Source organism: Manis javanica, chromosome 5 (genome assembly GCF_040802235.1).
Source record: "Manis javanica isolate MJ-LG chromosome 5, MJ_LKY, whole genome shotgun sequence".
NCBI lineage: Eukaryota > Metazoa > Chordata > Mammalia > Pholidota > Manidae > Manis > Manis javanica.
In genome coordinates this window covers 20,566,467-20,585,707 of record NC_133160.1, presented here as the reverse complement: position 1 = coordinate 20,585,707, position 19,241 = coordinate 20,566,467, and the positions used below count along the sequence as shown (strand labels likewise).

The 19,241-nt window shown below is 43.0% G+C and overlaps 1 protein-coding gene across 8 annotated transcripts in view; it reads right to left on the bottom strand.

Moving 5' to 3' along the window:
• Window positions 1-4,646: 4,646 nt before the first annotated feature.
• NDRG3 (NDRG family member 3) overlaps window positions 4,647-19,241 on the bottom strand; it is a 74,121-nt gene continuing 59,526 nt past the window's right edge. For 2 of the 8 annotated variants that reach the window (XM_073236631.1, XM_073236633.1), the window contains 8 exons: window positions 15,970-16,073; window positions 14,831-14,896; window positions 14,653-14,704; window positions 10,780-10,827; window positions 8,676-8,711; window positions 8,539-8,590; window positions 7,315-7,353; window positions 4,647-6,216 (listed from right to left, as the gene is read on the bottom strand). In XM_073236631.1, the coding sequence (XP_073092732.1) occupies window positions 6,035-6,216; window positions 7,315-7,353; window positions 8,539-8,590; window positions 8,676-8,711; window positions 10,780-10,827; window positions 14,653-14,704; window positions 14,831-14,896; window positions 15,970-16,073 (579 nt within the window). In that variant the 3' untranslated portion in view covers window positions 4,647-6,034. Of the gene's footprint in view, window positions 6,217-7,314; window positions 7,354-7,379; window positions 7,617-8,538; window positions 8,591-8,675; window positions 8,712-10,779; window positions 10,828-14,652; window positions 14,705-14,830; window positions 14,897-15,969; window positions 16,074-19,241 lie in introns of those variants that run through there. The other 6 variants (XM_073236635.1, XM_073236632.1, XM_073236634.1 and 3 more) reach the window with 5 other exon arrangements.

Here is a 19,241-nt window from a genome sequence, read left to right as displayed (position 1 = left end):
GACCTTCAGAGTCACTCAGGTAAGATAAAGCACCTGACAGAATTGTCTTTGGTATGTTATCTTCAGCATTAAAATCAAAATCCCCAGTTCATTAACATCTGACCCACACCCACTTGCTTTCCAGGAGGTGGCTTAGTATTCCTGAGGACAGGTGCTTTTTAACACAAAATGGGCCCCACGTAATGAAATAGCTCCTGAGTCCAGCTCAGACTACACAGCCTTTTCTGGGGCCTTACCAGCAAGGGCACACTCCAGCTCAGGTCCTTCCTTTCTTCCAGGGAATGTTGGTTTGAGATGTAACTCTGCGGGCATTGGCGTGGAGAGCTGAAGAAGCCAGTGTGGGCACTGATCTAACCAGGCCGTTAGAACGGGTGACAGCCACTCCAGGATGTGGCCTGTGGCAGGGAGGGAATTGAGCACAGGCCCACCCTCTTGTTCCTGTCCACATACCACTCTGATGTCCATCTTATTTTGCAAGCAGACTTCCATACCAGTCTCAAGGCGAGGTCCATGCATGAGGTAGGAAGTAGGGAATGACCACCTCTGGTGTCTAAAAAATTTTCAGATACCATTCAGAGAGGGACCCAAGAATTAGCCTTTAAGTCTGGTGCAGGGAAAACGAAAGTTTCTATGGTCAGGATCCTCAACTGACCCTAAGCTACTTGATGATGGAATTGGCCTGATGCTAGGCTACTGCTTCCACACCCACTGGCGATGAGCCATTAGTGTGGTGTTACTAATATAAAGAGCTTTGCCCAGTGCTCTGCCTCCAGAGGCGAATGTGCTTCCAGCACTTGACCTGCCACCGTGAGCATAAAGCCTGGTATAAACCCTTTTATCCCTAATGTTCTGTTGTTAATTTATCTGGGGTCAGTCCCCTCAGGTGAGACAGTGACTTTGGCCCAATCACTTCTCTTCAGCTGTTCCTGGTCTATAAAGCAGACACTGCCCACTTAGCTGAGTTGTCATGAAAACTGGGTAAGGCAATTCGTAGGAATGACCTTGAAAAGAGTATATACTTGGTCACTTCCTGCCTCTCCCTAAGCAGGCATCCTGTGGATAAAGTGAAGGTTCCTGTGGCCAGGATTCTCACCTGGCCCTGGTTGGCTAGCTTACTACACATGTGAGCAATACGTTGTTATTGACTCTATAAAATAGAGCTCTGCCCAGTGCTCTGGGTGACAATGGTGGCATGGCTGCAAGGCTGTAGCAGAGCAGAGCAGAGGCTGGAGTGGCAGAAGCACTGAGGACAGAGGCCCAGAGGACGGCTGTGCAGGCTGAGAGGCCCAGCTTGCTGAATGCAGACTCGATCTGAGTGAACAGGATTTTAGTGATTGACCTGTGTGAATAAAATGAGAGTTCCTGTGGTCAGGATTCTCACCTGGCCCTGGTTAACTAGCTCACTGCACACCTGTAGGCAATACATGGCTGTTGACTCTATATAAAGAGCTCCACCCAGTGCTCTGGGTGTGACATGGTGGCAGGGCTGCAAGGCTGCAGGAGAGCAGAACAGAGGCTGGAGTGGTGGCAGTGCCAAGGACAGAGGCCCAGAGGATGGCTGTGTGGGATGACTGTGCAGAGGCCCAGAGGACAGCTGTGTGGGATGACTGTGTGGGATGGCTATGCAGGCAGAGAGGCCCAGAGGACAGCCGTGTGGACAGAGGGGCCCAGAGGCAGAGACCAGCTTGCTGCAGACAGACTCGCTCTGAGTGAACGGGATTTTAGTGACTGACCTGCTACCTGGAAATAAAGTTGGGTATTAACCCTTTCACCCCAAGAACATTTTGCTGTCATTTTCTTTGGTCACACTGAATCCATAGCGAACTTGCCTGGGGCTGAAACCCATTAGCAAGACAATTAGCATAGTCGGCAGGATTCACCAAGGAAAAAGACAGGCTGCCCTTATGGGAGGGGTGCTTCAGCGGGCTGCCCCTGTGAATGGGGAAACAGTGGATTGTCCCCCAATGGGTATGTGGTCTGAGGTGGCTTGCCTCCTAGAGGACTGGGCCCCACCCTAGGACTGGAGGCAACTGGAGATGACACCTGAGGCAGTAGGGGTGGCTCTTGATATAGTAAGCAGATCCTTTGAGAAGCAGAGTGCCCATGAGGAGTGGGGACTGGGGGTTGGCTGCTTTTCACAGTCTTAAAAAGGTCTACAGAGGAGACCTGAGAAATGGTGGCGCGAGAATGCGAGCTGCAAACTTCAGTCGATTCCCTGAGGAGGGAAATGGTATTGATGCAAGAGGAGGTGGCACGAGAAGGCGGGCTGCAAACCTCTGGGGATTCCCTGAGGAAGGAGATGGCCTTGATGCGGGAGGAGGCAGCATGAGAGCGCCCGCAGCAAGGTGCCAATGGAGACGGCAGCGCTGCCAGATGTTCTGAAGGAGGAGGAGGCCATCAAGGAAAAGGACGAGCTCCTGAGGGAAGCACAGGCAGACGTAGCAAGAGAACATCGGCTGTGAAGAATTGAGGTGAAGGTAAGAGTGCTTCTGAAGACTGAGCTGGCATTGCTGTGAGGCACTGCAGCAGAGGAGGCACTCGGGGGAGGGGAGAGAAAGGTGCCATTAGCCCCAGAAATGAAGGAGCTGGGGAAGGATGAAGGCGTGGTGCTGGAGGCACTGGCCCCTCCTGTATTGAAAGCATGCCCAGTGGCTGTAAAGAAAATAAAGACCCAGCAGCTGAAAGTTCCCCGAGGAGCAGCCCCTCCCCAGGTCGTGGAGCACTCTATAGGGCGCCCCTATACTCAGGCTGAACAGGTGGCTGTGGGACTTAGGGGTGGCTGGAATTGTTCTGTCGGGATCAGAGATAGGCAAGCTGTCTTCCCTGACAGTGCAGCCGCCTTGAGGCAGCAATTACAAGATGCGAGGTGACAAATACAGTAGGTGAAGCAACAAGAACCCGGAAATAAGACCTGTTGCTCACAGGAATTTGAGGGGCCTCGTGAGGGTTACGAGGACCCAGATGTGGGTTGATTTGCTACAGGCAGGAGTAGATGGAAAGAAATTAGACAGGAAGCCAAACAGGATCTTACTGGAGCTATGGCAACAACTGAAACCAGAGCAGTAGTTCCAGCCATTAAGACCAAAGAGGCAGAGGTCAGGGACAGAGCCACGAGTCCGGCCTGTGTGTCTGCAAGACATTTTGCTGGAGAGGCTGGAAAACAATGTTCGAGCTTCCTTGCACAGGGACCATTGCAGAGGACTAAGGGCACATAGATTGAGAGGAGAGAATCCTGGAGGGGTGGAGTGTGGATAAAATGAGAGTCCCTGTGGTCAGGATTCTCACTTGGCCCTGGTTGACTAGCTCACTGCACACCTGTGGGCAATACATGGCTGTTGACTCTATATAAAGAGCTCCGCCCAGTGCTCTGGGCACAACACGGTGGCAGGGCTGCAAGGCTGCAGGAGAGCAGAGCAGAGGCTGGAGTGGTGGCAGTGCCAATGACTGAGGCCCAGAAGATGGCTGTGCAGGATGACTGTGCAGAGGGGCCCAGAGGACGACTGTGCAGGACAGCTGTGCAGGCAGAGAGGCCCAGAGGACAGCTGTGTGGGACGGCTGTGTGGAAGAGGGGCCCAGAGGGAGAGACCAGCTTGCTGCATACAGACTCGCTCTGAATGAATGGGATTCTAGTGACTGACCTGCCACCTGAAAAATAAAATTGGGTATAACTCTTTCACCCCAAGAACGTTTTGCTGTCATTTTCTTTGGTCACACTGAATCCATAGCAAACTTGCCCAGGGCTGAAACCCATTGACAAGACACCTGCTACAGTGGAAATAAAGTTGGGTATAACCCTTTCACCCCAAGAATATTTTACCGTCATTTCTTTGGTCACACTGAATCCATAGTGAACTTGCCTGGGGCTGAAACCCGTTGGCAAGACACACCCCCATGTGTTTTTGGACTGAAAAAAAAGGAAATGAGAAAGGATGACTGGGTAAGGATCAGTCAGGTATAGTCATTTGGGGCCTGATTTCAGGCACAAAACTAGGGTGGGAAAGCAGGTAACCACCTGTGCTGAATGTGGCCAGGTAGGCTGGAGCAACATGAGCTATAAAAGCAACTGTGGCCATCAGACCACCTCCAGGTCCAGAACTCCGTGTTGACCTGTACTGTCAGGAACTCAGCTTGGGACCTGAGTTCGTCCACATGTGTGTTTCATCTCCCATGCCAGAATGAACAGGGTCCATGTCATCTTACAAGTATCTCCCACGGACACAGCAACATAAATGTACTGTGGTAGCAGCAGATCATTCAAAACTGAGGTGACGGCCTCGTGAAATAATTCTTGGTGGGCATAAAGTCAGCCTTTTCTGGAGAAATATGGCCTGGTCTGTTTGAGGAACCCATACAAGTGGCTGCATGTTAGTCGGGGTGGGATCTAGCAAGCCCACTCAGACGGCAGAGCTGAAATGGGAGTGCCTTCCCAAGACGTTGGCACATCCTTCTTCACCACAAACTGCATGGTCGGGCTTCTCACAGTTTTTGGTTTGAGAGGAATACAGGCATGTCAGATGGGCGTAGGCTTTAATCCTGGCCGGGCTTATGACCAAGTATGTGAAAATTCCCAGCATGGAGCTCACAATAACTCGGTCCCTGCCCAAACCCTAGTGAGTGGCTTGAGAGAAATAACACCAGCAATCCAGTAACAATGAGACATATACAGCTTTATTTAATAATCTGTAAAAAGTTGTATTCTGGCAGAGTGATGCATTCCCTATCTCAGCAGAAAGCAAACACTATATCTGAAAAGCTCCTTCCTCAGAGTTGGAACTGTATTACCTGAGCTTACATCTCGATGCCTTGAAGAGCTGGGCCCTCGCTGAGTGGCAGTTGGTTTCAGCTCCCTGCAGCGATACTCTCTAAGCACAATTTTCCCTGACCAGGCTGCCCTTCAGGACTGGCCCCTTCCCTCCTACAGAAGAGAGTTCACAGGATTAACAATCTAAGAAATGGGCTTCATATCAGTTTTGTTTAGCTTCCTTTAAGTCTGATGAAATCTAGGCTATGTATGTTAAACATAATATTCTGTTAATGTCTTCTCCCCTCAGCCATTTCCTCACCATCTATGTAACTTTTAAGTCATACTTCTCCCTTTTCTGAGATTGCAGGATGGAAAAACGCTCTCCATCACAGACCTGGGAGGCACTTCTTGCAGCTGCCTGCTAAGTGGCGTCAGACACCGCTGCGACAGCAGCCTTGCTCCTGCAGAGCAGAAGCCTGACATTTTGTTTTCCACCTTCCTGTGCTAAGACAGCCCAGTAATTAAGCCACATTCACTGCTTGGGAAAAACTCCTTGTTGCATCAGAACCTGATCATTCATGGGCTTCTACTAAAATATGCCCCTTCCTCTTACTTATAGGACAGTATTTGTGAATTCACTTGGACAGAAGGAAGTGGCCGGCCACCCTGTCTGCCTCTTTATGTGACAGGCTCCGTTCTATTGGTCACAATCAATCAACAGTCCAAACAGTAATTGTGATCTTTCACATTCCTCAGAGCTACTCTCCTGAAGTCACTATGGAAATCTTGTTGACCAATCAGGAACCAAAAGAGAATGCAGTGGCCTATTCAACCTACAAATCTGTTCTGCATATTTCCCCTAAAAAACCTTTGAAAATGAAAAAAAAAAATCCCTTTGTTTTTTGCAGAAGCTCTACAAGAAAGCATGTCTAAAATCACAGAACTAAGCACACACAAACACAGACACACGTGCTCACACACATACGTCAAGATCAAAGAATCTTATCAGATACATAGTTGGGAAAGCACGGGAAAGCTGGCAAGAGAAGATATGGAGGTTTGATCAAAGATGCTGGAATGTTACAGTAATGACATGGAAGTGGTTCTTGGTACATACAAAAAAAGAGGGTGGGCAGGCAGATAGAATGACAAATCCAGGATACCAGAGAGAGAGTCAGTGACCATGCAGGAGTTAAAAGATAGATGCCAGTTTGCTGGATGAAATGTTATATTATGGAGTGGTCGTTTGAAGGAGGATGGACTTGCATGGTCCAGGGGAAGAACATTTGCTTAGCAGGACACCTCCATGGTCTGGTGTCTGTCCAGAACATCAGGGGACTCAGAGGATTCTTGAGTTCCATCTGACTGATTGCTGGTGACAGATCGGCTGAAGGTACTTTCTCCAGAGCCGATGCTACTTGAGGTTGAGTGGGTTCGTGATCGGGCGAGCCGAGTCATGCTGGCAGATGGTACTGTAAGAAAGAACCACGAAGACTAGGAGATGGAGCCCTGGTTAAACTCAGTTAATCCAGAAGTTTCACCAAAGGCTTTAGGTTTAGCTTTCCCAACCCATTTAAGGTGACACCCAGGACAAATATAACCATCTCCATTTTGCATTATTTGCTTTAGGTGAGTGGCTATATTCAAGGCTGCTTTAATCCTCTAGAGTTGGTCAGAATCTCAACTGATTCTAGTCCACAGCAGAACAAGGGAACACCTAAGTCAAGAGTGTATCTCTTAGCTATGCCCACACCATTCATACAGTGATTAGGAAGGAGGCTTTGGGAACCCAAATGGGTGACCAAATCCTGCAGTGCATGCAAGACTAAACCAAAAGAAAGACAAACACCACACAAATATGAAAGGTATTTCACAAACACAGTGCAAGCCCGATACAACAAGACTACCATCCGTGTCCACAGGCTACCCTTGCTAGCTGGAGAGGAGATGTGTAGGAAGGTATGGGTGTAGGGGAGGGCAGGTAGGCCTGGAGCTGGCCTCTGCACAGGCAGTGAGGTACAGGCTGCCTTTGAGGGAAGAGTTCTGGGGAATGGTGTTTACTCAGATCCTGTTCTGTCACTGCTTTAACCCTAATGTCCTTCCAGCTTGGCCAGCACAGGGCCTTACCTAGCACAGCCTCCCTATCGTCCTGAGGCACTAGTCACTCCTCTCACTGTCATTTCAACGTGGGGGTCAAAAGATGCCATCACTTGCTGTTCTCTGGGCACAGGCTCTGACACTCCTATTTAGAATCAAGGCTGCCTTTGTCTGGGGGTTAATGCAAGGATCAGGAGGTGGTGGTAGAAGAGGGGCCCTGCCTGTAAAGTTTCACCTGTTGTTATCACCCTAGATTTGAGAGGACAAGAGGAAGCCTGCTTTTTACAACCCGCTCCTTTTTTCTTTTCTAAGGGACCAGGGCTGGACCTGTAGGCTAGTCCTCTTGGGCACAACGAGCCACGTTCTATCGGGCTCTCACTGTACAGGAAAACCGTGGACATGCTGCAGGCAGCCAGTGCAGCCAGGAGAGCGGGGCTGGGAGAAGGGGACAGGGCCAGCACAGGGGAAGGTACCTGACTCGGTGCTCAGGTGACTGAGCTGCACATACGGGACTGGAAGCAGGATGGACACAGGAAAAGGCAGGTTAGTGACCTGAGAATGCCTAGTAGCACTTCAGCTGCCTAGTAGACACTGACAGAATACTCTAGGTCAGGGATGCAGCTTTATTTTAAGGTACAGAGAGGAGGTGAAGCTGGTTGATGTTTCAACATCTCGATTTTACTTTTCTCAACTAGTCAAAAGCAACTGTTTTCCCCTTCACTATAAACATCCATCCTGCTTCAGATTAGGAATGGGCTGGAAGATCAGTTGTTTCCTAGGAAAGGGATATAGAGATGTTTCCTAAGAGAGGGATTTCTGCTCCTCCCAGTGAGCCAGAGGGATGTGAGTGTGGGCTCGGTTGGTAGTGGCTCACAGACAGGGATGACACAGCCACTCTAGATGAGACATACATGGTCTGCCTGCCAGGTACAGGGCTGTACCCAGGGGCCCAGCTGCTGCCCAATGGCCACTTTCCACACTAATACCAAAGATAGGAGAAAAATCACCCTACTGGGTAAAGAGCTCTGTACCTGAGTGGAAGAGGTTTTCTTCTTAAAACTCCAAGAAAGGAGCAAGTGTGGATATTCTGTGACAAATGAGAAAGCTTAGGGGTTTCACAATACAAGAGACCAGGACAGCAGCACATGAAAAGGACACACCCTTGGACTCACTCTAAATACTCTGCAACGTCATCTCCTATGTTGGAGCAAATCTAACTGAAGACACTACCCTTTTTTTCTAGAGTTGCCATTTTGTTTTCAAGGCCACCAGCCGAGTGCAAATGCAAATCATAATTTCAGATTCACAGCTAGGACAGTCTAAACTTGAGTGTTTGAAAATTTGGGATCTGGAGTCAGATTGCCAAGGTTTAAATATGGTTCTGCAACTGAACTGTTACCCTGAGAAATGTGCTTACCCTCTTTGAGTTTCAGTTTCCTCTTCTATAAAATGGGACACATAACAGAACTTACCTCTTAAGGTTATAAATATAGAGCGTTGGCACAAGGTAAGTGCTTAATAAGTGTTAGCTCGTCTTACGTGCATGCAGATGTATGCTCCATTGACACTTTAGTTTCTACTTGACTTCAGGCTAGTTAGCATAGAGGTTATACCCTGAGAATGGTGGGCTCCACAACTCTCAAAATGACCCCATTATCAGTAAATCTCTGCTAGATAGAAAGTTGTATACTACTCACTGTAGCCCATCCCCTGCAAAAAGTACTTGAAGGCCTCAGTAAGCTTCCCGGGCTAGGGGGACAAAATAAGAAGGCATTAATCTTTGCATAAGCAGAGAGGTAGAATCAAATTGGTGCTTTAAAAGAATTCTCCTTACCTGAACTACTTGGGGCAGTCCACCACAGTCTGCCATCTAGAAGAGAAAAAATATGTAAGTTAGCTGGGACTCAAACTTAGGGGAAATGCTCTGAACATCCACAAGTCACCCATAAAACTGAACTGTAAGTTCCTTAACTAACTGCAACCTAGTGTACATCTCCTCAGTGCACTCTTACACAGACTTAGATCCTAGCAATAACCTTGGGTATAAAAGATGATTCATTATTTATTAATCAGTAAGTGCAGAGCCTGGCTTTCAGACCCCTGGTGGGAGGAGTAGAAGTGAAGTTAACCACTATATTCAACCATGGTTCCATCTCCACCTGAAGAATGTTGCTTAAAGAGTCCTCAAGTGTGATTAACTTCTCAGTGTACCATGCTTTCTAAATTCCCTGTCAACTCTGTTATGTTTATTCCATGATTGAGGGGATTTCTCCAATCTGGCACTGTGGCTAAATTCTGCCAGCTCGCTTGGTCAGCCACTTTCCTCTCATAGCTGGATTTGGTGAGGCTGTCTCCACTTCATAAAGCTTTATAGTTGGTTATTCTCACCTGTGCAAAGATTTCTAGAGTCAGGTTTTGTCACCATGCACTGGAATTACCTGGAGGACTTGTTAAAACTCATATTCTTGAGTCCCTGCCCTAGTGATTCTGATTTAATAAAACTAGGATGGGGCTCAAGAACTTGCATTTCTTACAAGCTCCTAGATGATGCAAATTCTGCCAGTCTGTAGAAAGCACCGTTTCTAGGGCATAGTGGTCAACCACGAGCCCACCCTCTTCCTTACAGCTGTTATGCATTCTGTACTCTGTTATACCTATTTGGGCCAACTGGCATTTAAAAAAGAAAGACGTGAACCCCATGGTTTCTACTCACTAGCATGGAAACTTTGTTTGAGGCGGGGATGGAATGCCACAGAAGGCACAGGAATTTGAGATTAACAAGGAACAATCCCCTGATAATTCTAAGCATAATATTAGCCTGATTTAAGTACAAAACAAACCTAACTGGCGCAGGTTGTATTTTCATGAAGTTTAGGGAGTCAAAATCTGATTAGAACCATAAAACAGTTTCCATACGCAGAGAGAGAACACTGGTAGAGACTACTTCCAGGCTGAATACCTATGAAATAGCTGGAAAGTCAGTTCAATCATGTTGTTGTGGATGGGCATTTTTGCCCAGAAATAACCACGTCTATGGCTACTGTAGACTTTAGTTTTATGTTTCTGGATTCAGACCTGCAGTGAAAAACTAATTTGAAACCACATACTTTTAAACAAACATTCATCTTTTAGACTAGTTCATCGATCACTTGGACCCCAGAATGCTGAGTTTTGTTACCTCACAGCATTAATCTCATGTTATATTTCTAGGAACTATGGGCTATTTTTGGTGAGAGCACTCTCCTTTCAAGCACAAGGGAAGAAAACAGAGGCCTTTCAGGTGGGAAAGTAGCAGGAAAAAACATAAGATGAGCACTTCAATCCACACTAAACCAAGAGTTCAGGTCCCTAACACTTCACTACAGGTTCTATAAAAAGTGAGGTTGACACTCTTGCCTGGGGAACAATCACTGGGGGAGACACCGATACCAACCCTAGAAATTTAGTAGAAGAGTTGCTCTTTATTTGCCCTAAGAGAAAGAAAATGCATCCACCCTCATCATTAGGATGTTATTGGACACTTCCTTACAAATACAACAAGATTAAGCATATAAAGAATTTCTAGCCATTATCTTAATTCCTACATTAAATATTGCTTACAGAATTTTTAACGACAAGGGAAAAATTCATGTCAAAAAGCTGAAGAAAACAAATAGGCTATAAATATTCTATGATCTTAATGATGTAAAAATGTATAGGAAAGACACTGATATTTTTATCAGAGGTTTTGGGTGGTAGCATTATGGGTAATTTTTTTCTTTCTACCTTTATTTCCAAATTTTCTACAATAAGAATATATTCAGGAAAAAAACATTAAAAAAAAAAGAGAGAGAGAGAGACAGAAGCTTTCCTTCCTTCTGGGCAACTATTCCAGAAATAGAATAATTTGAACCATGGATAATTTATTCACAAATGGTTGGCAAATGAGGATAGAATACCTTTAGCAAAGTTGTATTTATAGGATTCAGGCGAGAATTGCATTCAACCTTAAAAAGAGAGAGAGAACAATTCTATGAACTGCTAGAAAAATAAGATACAGCTTGACATAATAATGATCTTCTCATATAAACAGCTCAGTTTGGAGATGGCTCCATCGGTCAAAGAAATTACCAAAATACAGAGTGGGAGACAGATGATGAACTTTTTATCTGTTCTGAGCAGATCTAAATCTGGCTAATATCATCTTCTCAATCTGTTACAAGCAGATTTTTTAACAAACTACATATTGAGTCTAATTCCACCTACTGGTTACATAACATGGGGCAAGTTACTACTTCTTTAAAGAGTGAATGGGACTAGGGCCCTCACCTGCTGGGTCCTTGATGGCTTCCCAGCACAAAGGGCCCTGACAGCCTCGCTCATTTCTCACCCCTTTCCTCTGCCCTGAGGTAATTGAGTGTGCCATTCTGTACACCCTCTTTTCCTCCTCAAGGTCTCTGGCTATCCCACCTACTTTTCTCACCACAGTCATCATAATTAAGAATTGCAAACTTAAGTATTTACATGTTTGATATCTTGCATTTTGTATCCACGAAGGAGAAGATGTTTTGGGGAGACACTGTCTAGGTTCAGGAATGTTTTTTGAATAATTTGATCAACTGGATGTCTCCTTTACACATGCTTACCAAGCACACACATACACAACACTATGCTAAGAGTTTGGAATCTTGTGGGGTGAAAACATAGAGGACAGAATGACATCACTTCAAAATTTTACAACCAAGTTGAGTAAGTATAGAAGGATGAGCAGGAGTTCTAGTTACTGTAGGAAAAAGTGGACAATTGAAGGCTTCCAGAATCAAGGTGAAAGCATAAGCAAAGACCCAGGGGTTATGACGTGAATGTGCAGGACACGCATAGGGTTACAGAGGCAAACATGGTATGAAGATACACCAGAGGTGAGGCTGGGGAGGTACACTGGAACTGACTGTGGAAGGCAAGAAGCCATGGAAGGTTTCTAAGGTGGCAGGATTTGAGTTGTTAAGGAAAATAACCAGCAGTGGCCTGTATAACAGATTGTAGCGGCAGCAAGCCTGTTAGGGAGTTATTAAAATTACCTTGGCAAGAACCAATAATCTAGGTGAACTTTTGCTCTGGGCATTGATGATGGACAGGTACATAAAACACTTCTAAAATCAGGGGATAATCTAAAAACCAGGATAACCAAGTCAAAGTTTGTGCTTTATACAAATGACAATGCAGATAGTGATAAACAAATGTACTAGTTTACTATAGAATATGTATTAACCCTAAAGGATAGAATTTAAAAACTGGATCCTTAATTGCCAGGCACAGTACTTAGAACACAGCATATACACAAATAATGTTTTCTGAAGGATGAACTCTCAAGTCTGAATTAAATATAATAAATCATGCTTTGCTTGGTTTACCACTTTGTAACTTCTATAACTTTATAAGAAGTCTCCATATCTGGTAGGCCAAGCAAAATGGTGGGTTTTTGACATGTCTACTCTCTTCCCAGTTCCCCAAACACAGACTCTATCTTATTCATTTTTGTATTCTCCATAACATCGATAAAATAGAAGCTCAAAAAGTCATGTTGAATGAGGAAGTGAGCAAAAATACCTAGCAGCAGTGACCAGAATTTGTGGAGTTTTTTCTGCTTTTTCATGTATGGAAAGCCTTCTAGTATTAGCAATTTGTGGAATAAAATACTCAGTGGGGAAGTTAACATTTGAATCTATTTGGAAGAGCATCTTTTTTGTGGCACAGACGGGGCTCCTGAAGTTCTTCTCTATAAATGTTGAAGGTTTGGAAATCCCAAAAAGAGACCTTACCTGGACTGGCCAATCTACATAGTCTTGAAAAATAATGCTGCTTTAAGTCCACACAATTTGAAAGACAAAAATAATACTATTTTCCTGTTTCAGGTATACATGTTTATGAAAAAATGTCTTTGATAGATATTTTTATAGCATGCATCTCCACCTTTTTAGCCATAAAAGACTGACACCTATAAAACTCCTTTTTGAGGGACTGGGATCATCACTGTAACTTTACCACCATTGGAGAAAAAATTAATTTTGGGGGACTTGAGGGTCATTTGCCTCTGCACTCAAGCCATGCCATGTATTTTACACCAGAATGCTTTACAGGGCAGCTCAGGGAGGTGTGAATATATTATCATATCTATCTCACAAACACACCCCTTTGCCCAATACAACTTCTTACTTATGTCTACACCTCTGATTAGTTAGTAGACCCTTTCCAAAAAGCCTTACTCCCTAACGTTTTGCTCTAAATAGGACAGAAGTGAAAGCTGACAAAGAAAACCAGGTAATTTCACACAGATACTTAGTTAAATTACATATGCTGGGGGAAAGATAAGCCAATGCTAATAGGCAAATGAAAACCGTCAACTTCATTTGTAATCAAAGAAGTGCGAATTAAAACAGTGAGACACCAATTTTAACCTATCAAATTAACTGTGAATAAAATAAAAAAATCCAGTGTTGGACAGCGTACTATGAAACAGGCACTGTCATACAGTGCTGGTGCCAAGAGAGTGCAACATCCTTTCTGGAAAGGAATCTGGCAAAATATATCAAAATCCTCGCAAAGGTTTGATTTCTGACACAGTAATTCCACTTTTGGAAATCCATCCCAGGGAAACGATCAAAAATTCAAAATAAGGATGTTCAAAAGCAACAGTATTAACGGGAAAAATCAGAAATAATCAACTGGAGAATGAGGTTAAACAAAGGTACATCTTTAAGACTGAGTATTATACAGTCATACTGACTTTAAAATATGGAAAAACACATTAATAGTATTAAGTAATCAGGTCCTGAAACCTTCTATAGTTGGTATCATCCTGTGGATAAAATGAAGGCTCCTGTGGCCAGGATTCTCACCTGGCCCTGGTTGGCTAGCTCACTACACATGTGTGGGCAATACGTTGCTATTGACCCTATATAAAGAGCCCTACCCAGTGCTCTGGGAGGCATGACGGCACGGCTGCAAGGCTGCAGGAGAGCAGAGCAGAGGCTGGAGTGGTGGCGGCACTGAGGACAGAGCCAGAGGATGGGTGCGCAGGCAGATAGGCCCCAGAGGACGGCTGTGCAGGCCGAGAGGCCGAGACCAGCTTGCTGCATGCAGACTCGCTCTGAGTGAATGGGATTTTAGTGACTGACCTGTCACCATTGAAATAAAGTTGGGTATAACCCTTTCACCCCCAAGAATGTTCTACTGTCATTTCTTTGGTCACATTAAATCCATAGTGAACTTGCCCAGGGCTGAAACCCATTGGCAAGACACACCCAATCCATGGTTTGTTTGTTTGTTTCTTAATCCAATCTGCGGTAAAAGAAAAAACAGTCTGCCTTTGAGAAACAGGATTTTGATTTTTCTCTTTTTTCATATATTTTACAGTGAGCATATATTATTTTTACCAATGTGCTTTGTGTTAGAAAAGGAGACAGAGAGAAGCTTATAGGCTCTCAGCAGTCCTGCTGATACACTTTCAGATTTATGGTGGCTGCAGAAGGCCAAGGCTGTCAAAAATCTGACAATAAGATAATGTGTTTAGTTATCCTACTTGCCACAAAATAAACCTCACCACACAAAGCAATCAGGGGCAATATGATCCATTCTGATGAAACCTAGTGATCGAAGAGGAATTAATTACTGGGTAACAAAGAGAAAACCCAGATACGTGTAATCAAAAATAACAGAAACCAATATTTACCAACTGTTTCTAGGGTCAGCAGTGTTCTGTATATATGTATACATTTCACTGCATTTTAATCTCATTCCTTTTCACATTCCTTCCAACATCAGGACATACTTACCACAGCTTCAACCGCAGGTGAATTGTCTCCTACCACCAACAAAGTAGAACACCTGGGGAAAGGCAAAATAAGAGGTGACACTGCGCAAACAGCACATATTCTCCACTGAACTCTGCATTAGTCCATGAAAGGCAAAGACAGATATTTAGCAACTTTCTGGGGAAACTGAGGGACTTACTTTAATGTCTTTGATCTATTATCATTTTGGCCCAGCACGGGTCTTTCAATCTCCAGGTCTCTGCGTCTAGAAAAACAAAAACAGCAATACTCTTTTCAGGTAAAATCACAGCAACTTGGGTTATTTCTTGGTTGTGAAAACCAAAATGAATCAAGAAATGTGGAAACTATCTTTCCTTCACATATGATGAGAAAAGGGGCCCTTGTGCACTTTGTTTAGGAGTAGTCATTTCAGGGTTATCTTGAGGGGTACAGAAGAGTTGTTCACAAGGCTGCTGGCTCAACCCTGGGGACTCTGTGGGATACTAAAAGTTTAGAGGCAACCTCAGAACTCAACATCAGTGCTACTGAAACCCACAAGTCCAAAGTGTTTAATTTTCCACTAGTTTACAGGAATAAATTCTTTAAGAGAAGGGGAACTATTTCCTGCAACTAACACAGTTTAGTGCAATATTTAATAAAGCTTTCTGATTTGAACTAAAAATAAGGAGACTGTGTTATACAGAGGGAGGAGGAGCTAGAGAGACCAGGTTCAAAACCAGCTTTGCTCCTTACTGGCCAGGTAACTGGGGTAAGTTATAGCTGACTCATTTTCTCATTCTTTTCCCACATATCCACAAAGCTAGCAGAAGCTAACATCTTTATTGGAGAAGCTGGTACCACGGTAAGAACCAGGCTCTCTAAGTAAGTAGGGGAGATGTGACAGTAGATTTTGGAAAACACAAACAAAAGAGAATTTAATACCATCCATGTGTTACTTCTGTCTGATGACAATGTATGAGTAAAGAGAAACTGAGTTAAGCCTCAAGACTCCAATTCTTAGCATCCTCTACATGTATTTTCCTGTGTTACCTCAAATTAGTTGTGCATTTTTGTGTATGTACACAACTTAGGTACAAAACATCTTAAAACTACAACTGCTATTTGAATATGCCTGAAACAGCTTTTAGTTCATTCCTTCTTGAAAGCTGTTTTCCTGTCTGTGAAAGAGCTCCCTCTTCTATGACGAAACAGCACAAAAGCAGCCCCACCACACAACAGCAGAAGAAGCAGTTTGTTTCCCTTCCCCAGTCCCTGAAATGCCCATTATCTTTTAAGACTTAGTCTGCATGTAAGTGAAGGCAGAGGAAACAACTGTACCCATTATAGGAACCCAGGAAGAGCTGTAGGTTTTCTTGGTTGATATCTTGGGCAATATGTAGTCTGTAGGTTTGAATCAGGTCCAGGTTGGCCTGCAGCTCTTCCTAGAATAATAGAAAGAAGACACAGGTAAACTTCTGAGCTACTGTAAAAATCTAGATTTTAGTTTGGCCAAATCTCCCTGTCCATGATGGGAAATGGGGCAGAGCCTGGGGTCTACTAACACAGGTAGGCTGAATGGTTGGAATTTTTAAAATTTGCATCAGACTGGTTCAGCACCATATTCTGTGTGGGAAAAGGGCACCAAAGAACCTATTATGGAAAAGGTAATCGACTCCAGATCATGTATAAAGACTTGGGATACATTTTGGATATCTTTACTTGCGGGACAATGAAAACTGCACTAGACTTGGATCTAAGTACTAGCTATGGAACTTAGGTCATCTAACCATTCAGAATCCTAGTTTCCTTATCTGTGTTTTATTCATGTTTTGCCATTTCTCATAAAAATAGAGATAAGTGTCTATAAAATGAATAACCAGCTATCTAATATGGCTGTTTAAAGATTAAATAAGAAAAGGTATATGAACTGTAAAGTGTAATGAATGGAAGGTAACATTTCTTTTAATAGCCATAAATCTGTTTAATTATCTGTATCTTTAACCAGTATATTATCTATTTATATAGTATCATTTAATAATATGTTATAGAATTATATATTACATTCCATTTATGGTATTTTATTAAGTCAATTTATCATTTATTTAATATTATCACTAATACTGTTAAAGGTATAAAAAACAAGAGAAACAAAAATGTCTACACAGTGAAAAATGAGTCTCCTCCCCCACTACCCATTCTCCAGTGGACCCTCTACTGCTGGCCTTCTCAGAGACCATAAGAATCAGTTGCTAGGTTCTTGTATGCATAAGCATATATGTATACATTATACACACACACACATGCATGCATACCTCATTAAGCAGAATGGAAAATGTTTGTCTTGGAGGAAAGAAATGTATCAGGGATAGTGAAAGAGTCAGTTAACCCAGGGCAGTATAGAAAGGTCACCATCAAGCCTTGTAGAGAAACAGATAAGGAGAACATTTGTTTGCATCTCACTACCATATGGGTGAACTAAGCCAAAAATACAGTTGGAAACTGACCACATGATCAGAGTCTACCTGAAACTGAAGGGCACTGGAGTCACTCTGAGGAAATTTGGTAAATGATAAAGATATTATAATAAAAGAAAACAACAAATGGAGCACATGGTAATTAGAGATGAAATGATCTAGCCAGTTCTCCCTTGAAGGTATGGAGAGGAACTTGAGCAGCAAAGTCTGAGATGAAAAAGGGAAGAAACTATATTGGTATAAAAGGGTTAAGACCAGCATAAGTGCTAATGGAGCTTCTCAGGCAAGGCTGTTATGTATAAATTGCCCCCCACCCATCCATTTTTTCTAAAAAAACAACAAAACAAAACAAAACACAAATTGTAGCTAGGCATACTGTTATATACCTTGCTTTCAAGTATGATAGAGAGCATTCCTTATCAGGACAAACAGAGCTGTCTTGTTTATTTATACTACCTGTTTCTCCACATCCTTACTAGTACTAGTACATATGGCCACTCTTTTGACTTTTATTAATTTGACAGATTAAAAAGAGGGGGATATCATTGTGGGTTTTTTTCCTCTTATTAGTGAAGAGGAGATTATTCATTTTTAAAAACTTTGTTTCCATTTCAAAGCAATAAAAGCACTACAAGCACTTGCTTGCTTAAATTTTAAATAAGTTCAGCTTTGTGACAACCCACCATCTATGACCTCATTATGTTTTTAACTAAACACACATTATGTATACATTATAAAGATTTTCTTGCTTTATAGAAATTATTAAAATCTGCTCTCAGCTTTTCCATTTTTGAAATAGTGTTTCTAACATATCTGAATGCAAATACTGCAAGCAAAGCCTCATTCTTCCCCATCAGGCACCATCAAAATACCTTAGAAATAATTGCTTTGGCTAATCAACCTACCACAGGTATCCTACACCAAGTCTCCTCACAGGTTACTTAACACCCTCTGAATACATGTTATAGTTCCTTTCTTTTTTTTTTAAGTAAAGGCTTCATTTTTTTTTTTGAGAGGGCATCTCTCATATTTATTGATCATATGGTTGTTAACAACAATAAAATTCTGTATAGGGGACTCAATGCACAATTATTAATCAACCCCAAGCCTAATTCTCAACAGTCTCCAATCTTCTGAAGCATAACGAACAAGTTCTTAAATGGTGAACAAGTTCTTACATAGTGAATAAGTTCTTACATGGTGAACAGTGCAAGGGCAGTCATCACAGAAACTTTCGGTTTTGATAACGCATCGTGAACTATAAACAATCAGGTCAGATATGATTATTTGTTTGATTTTTATACTTGATTTATATGTGAATCCCACATTTCTCCCTTATTATTATTATTTATTTTTTTAATAAAATAAGGCTTCATTTTTTAAGAGCAGTTCTAGGTTCACAGCAAAATTGAGAAGGCAGCTTCCTCTTTGCTTTTGAGCAAATTTTTGCCTCTTCCTGGAATGAACCTCTTCCGCTTAGTCTAAAATGTTGAATTTTATCTATCCTTCAAGGCTGCACTGGGATACTGACTCAACTCTGAAGCCTTCCCTGATCCCCATATCAGAAGTAAAACTCTCCTGCCTCTGAATTCCTCTAGGTCCTTTACAGTGCCTCTAGTTCTAAGAGGCACCCTGGCATTGTATAAAGAAGAAAGCTCAGTCAGGCTCATCTGATTTCGAATCAATCTCCTTCCTTGATATGTTACTAGCTACTGTGTAAATCAATTCATTCAGTGGGAATAACACAATTCCCATTATGAGATTATAAGACTGAATTGATTACTTATATAAAACATCTGTCCGGAATTTATAGGTAGTCAATGAAAGGTAGTTCTTATTACTTTTCCCTACCAGTGCTGTAATACAGTATTTCTCTGTATCTCATTTCCCCAGAGTGAGCTCCTGGAGAAATATACCTTTGTCTCTTGCAGAGCCTTAGCATGCAATTCTGTAAAAATTTTGTGAACTGGTTTTTAATGTCTACAGTCAAAACCAAGCATGCTCTGTCTTCAGGAAAGTGCACACTTTACTCAGCATTATGTAGTGGAAAGATCATGGCACTTAAAGATGTTAGATTAAAACACAGCTTTACTCTTTCCAGAAAAATTGTAAACAGCAAAAATTTCTCTTTATAAG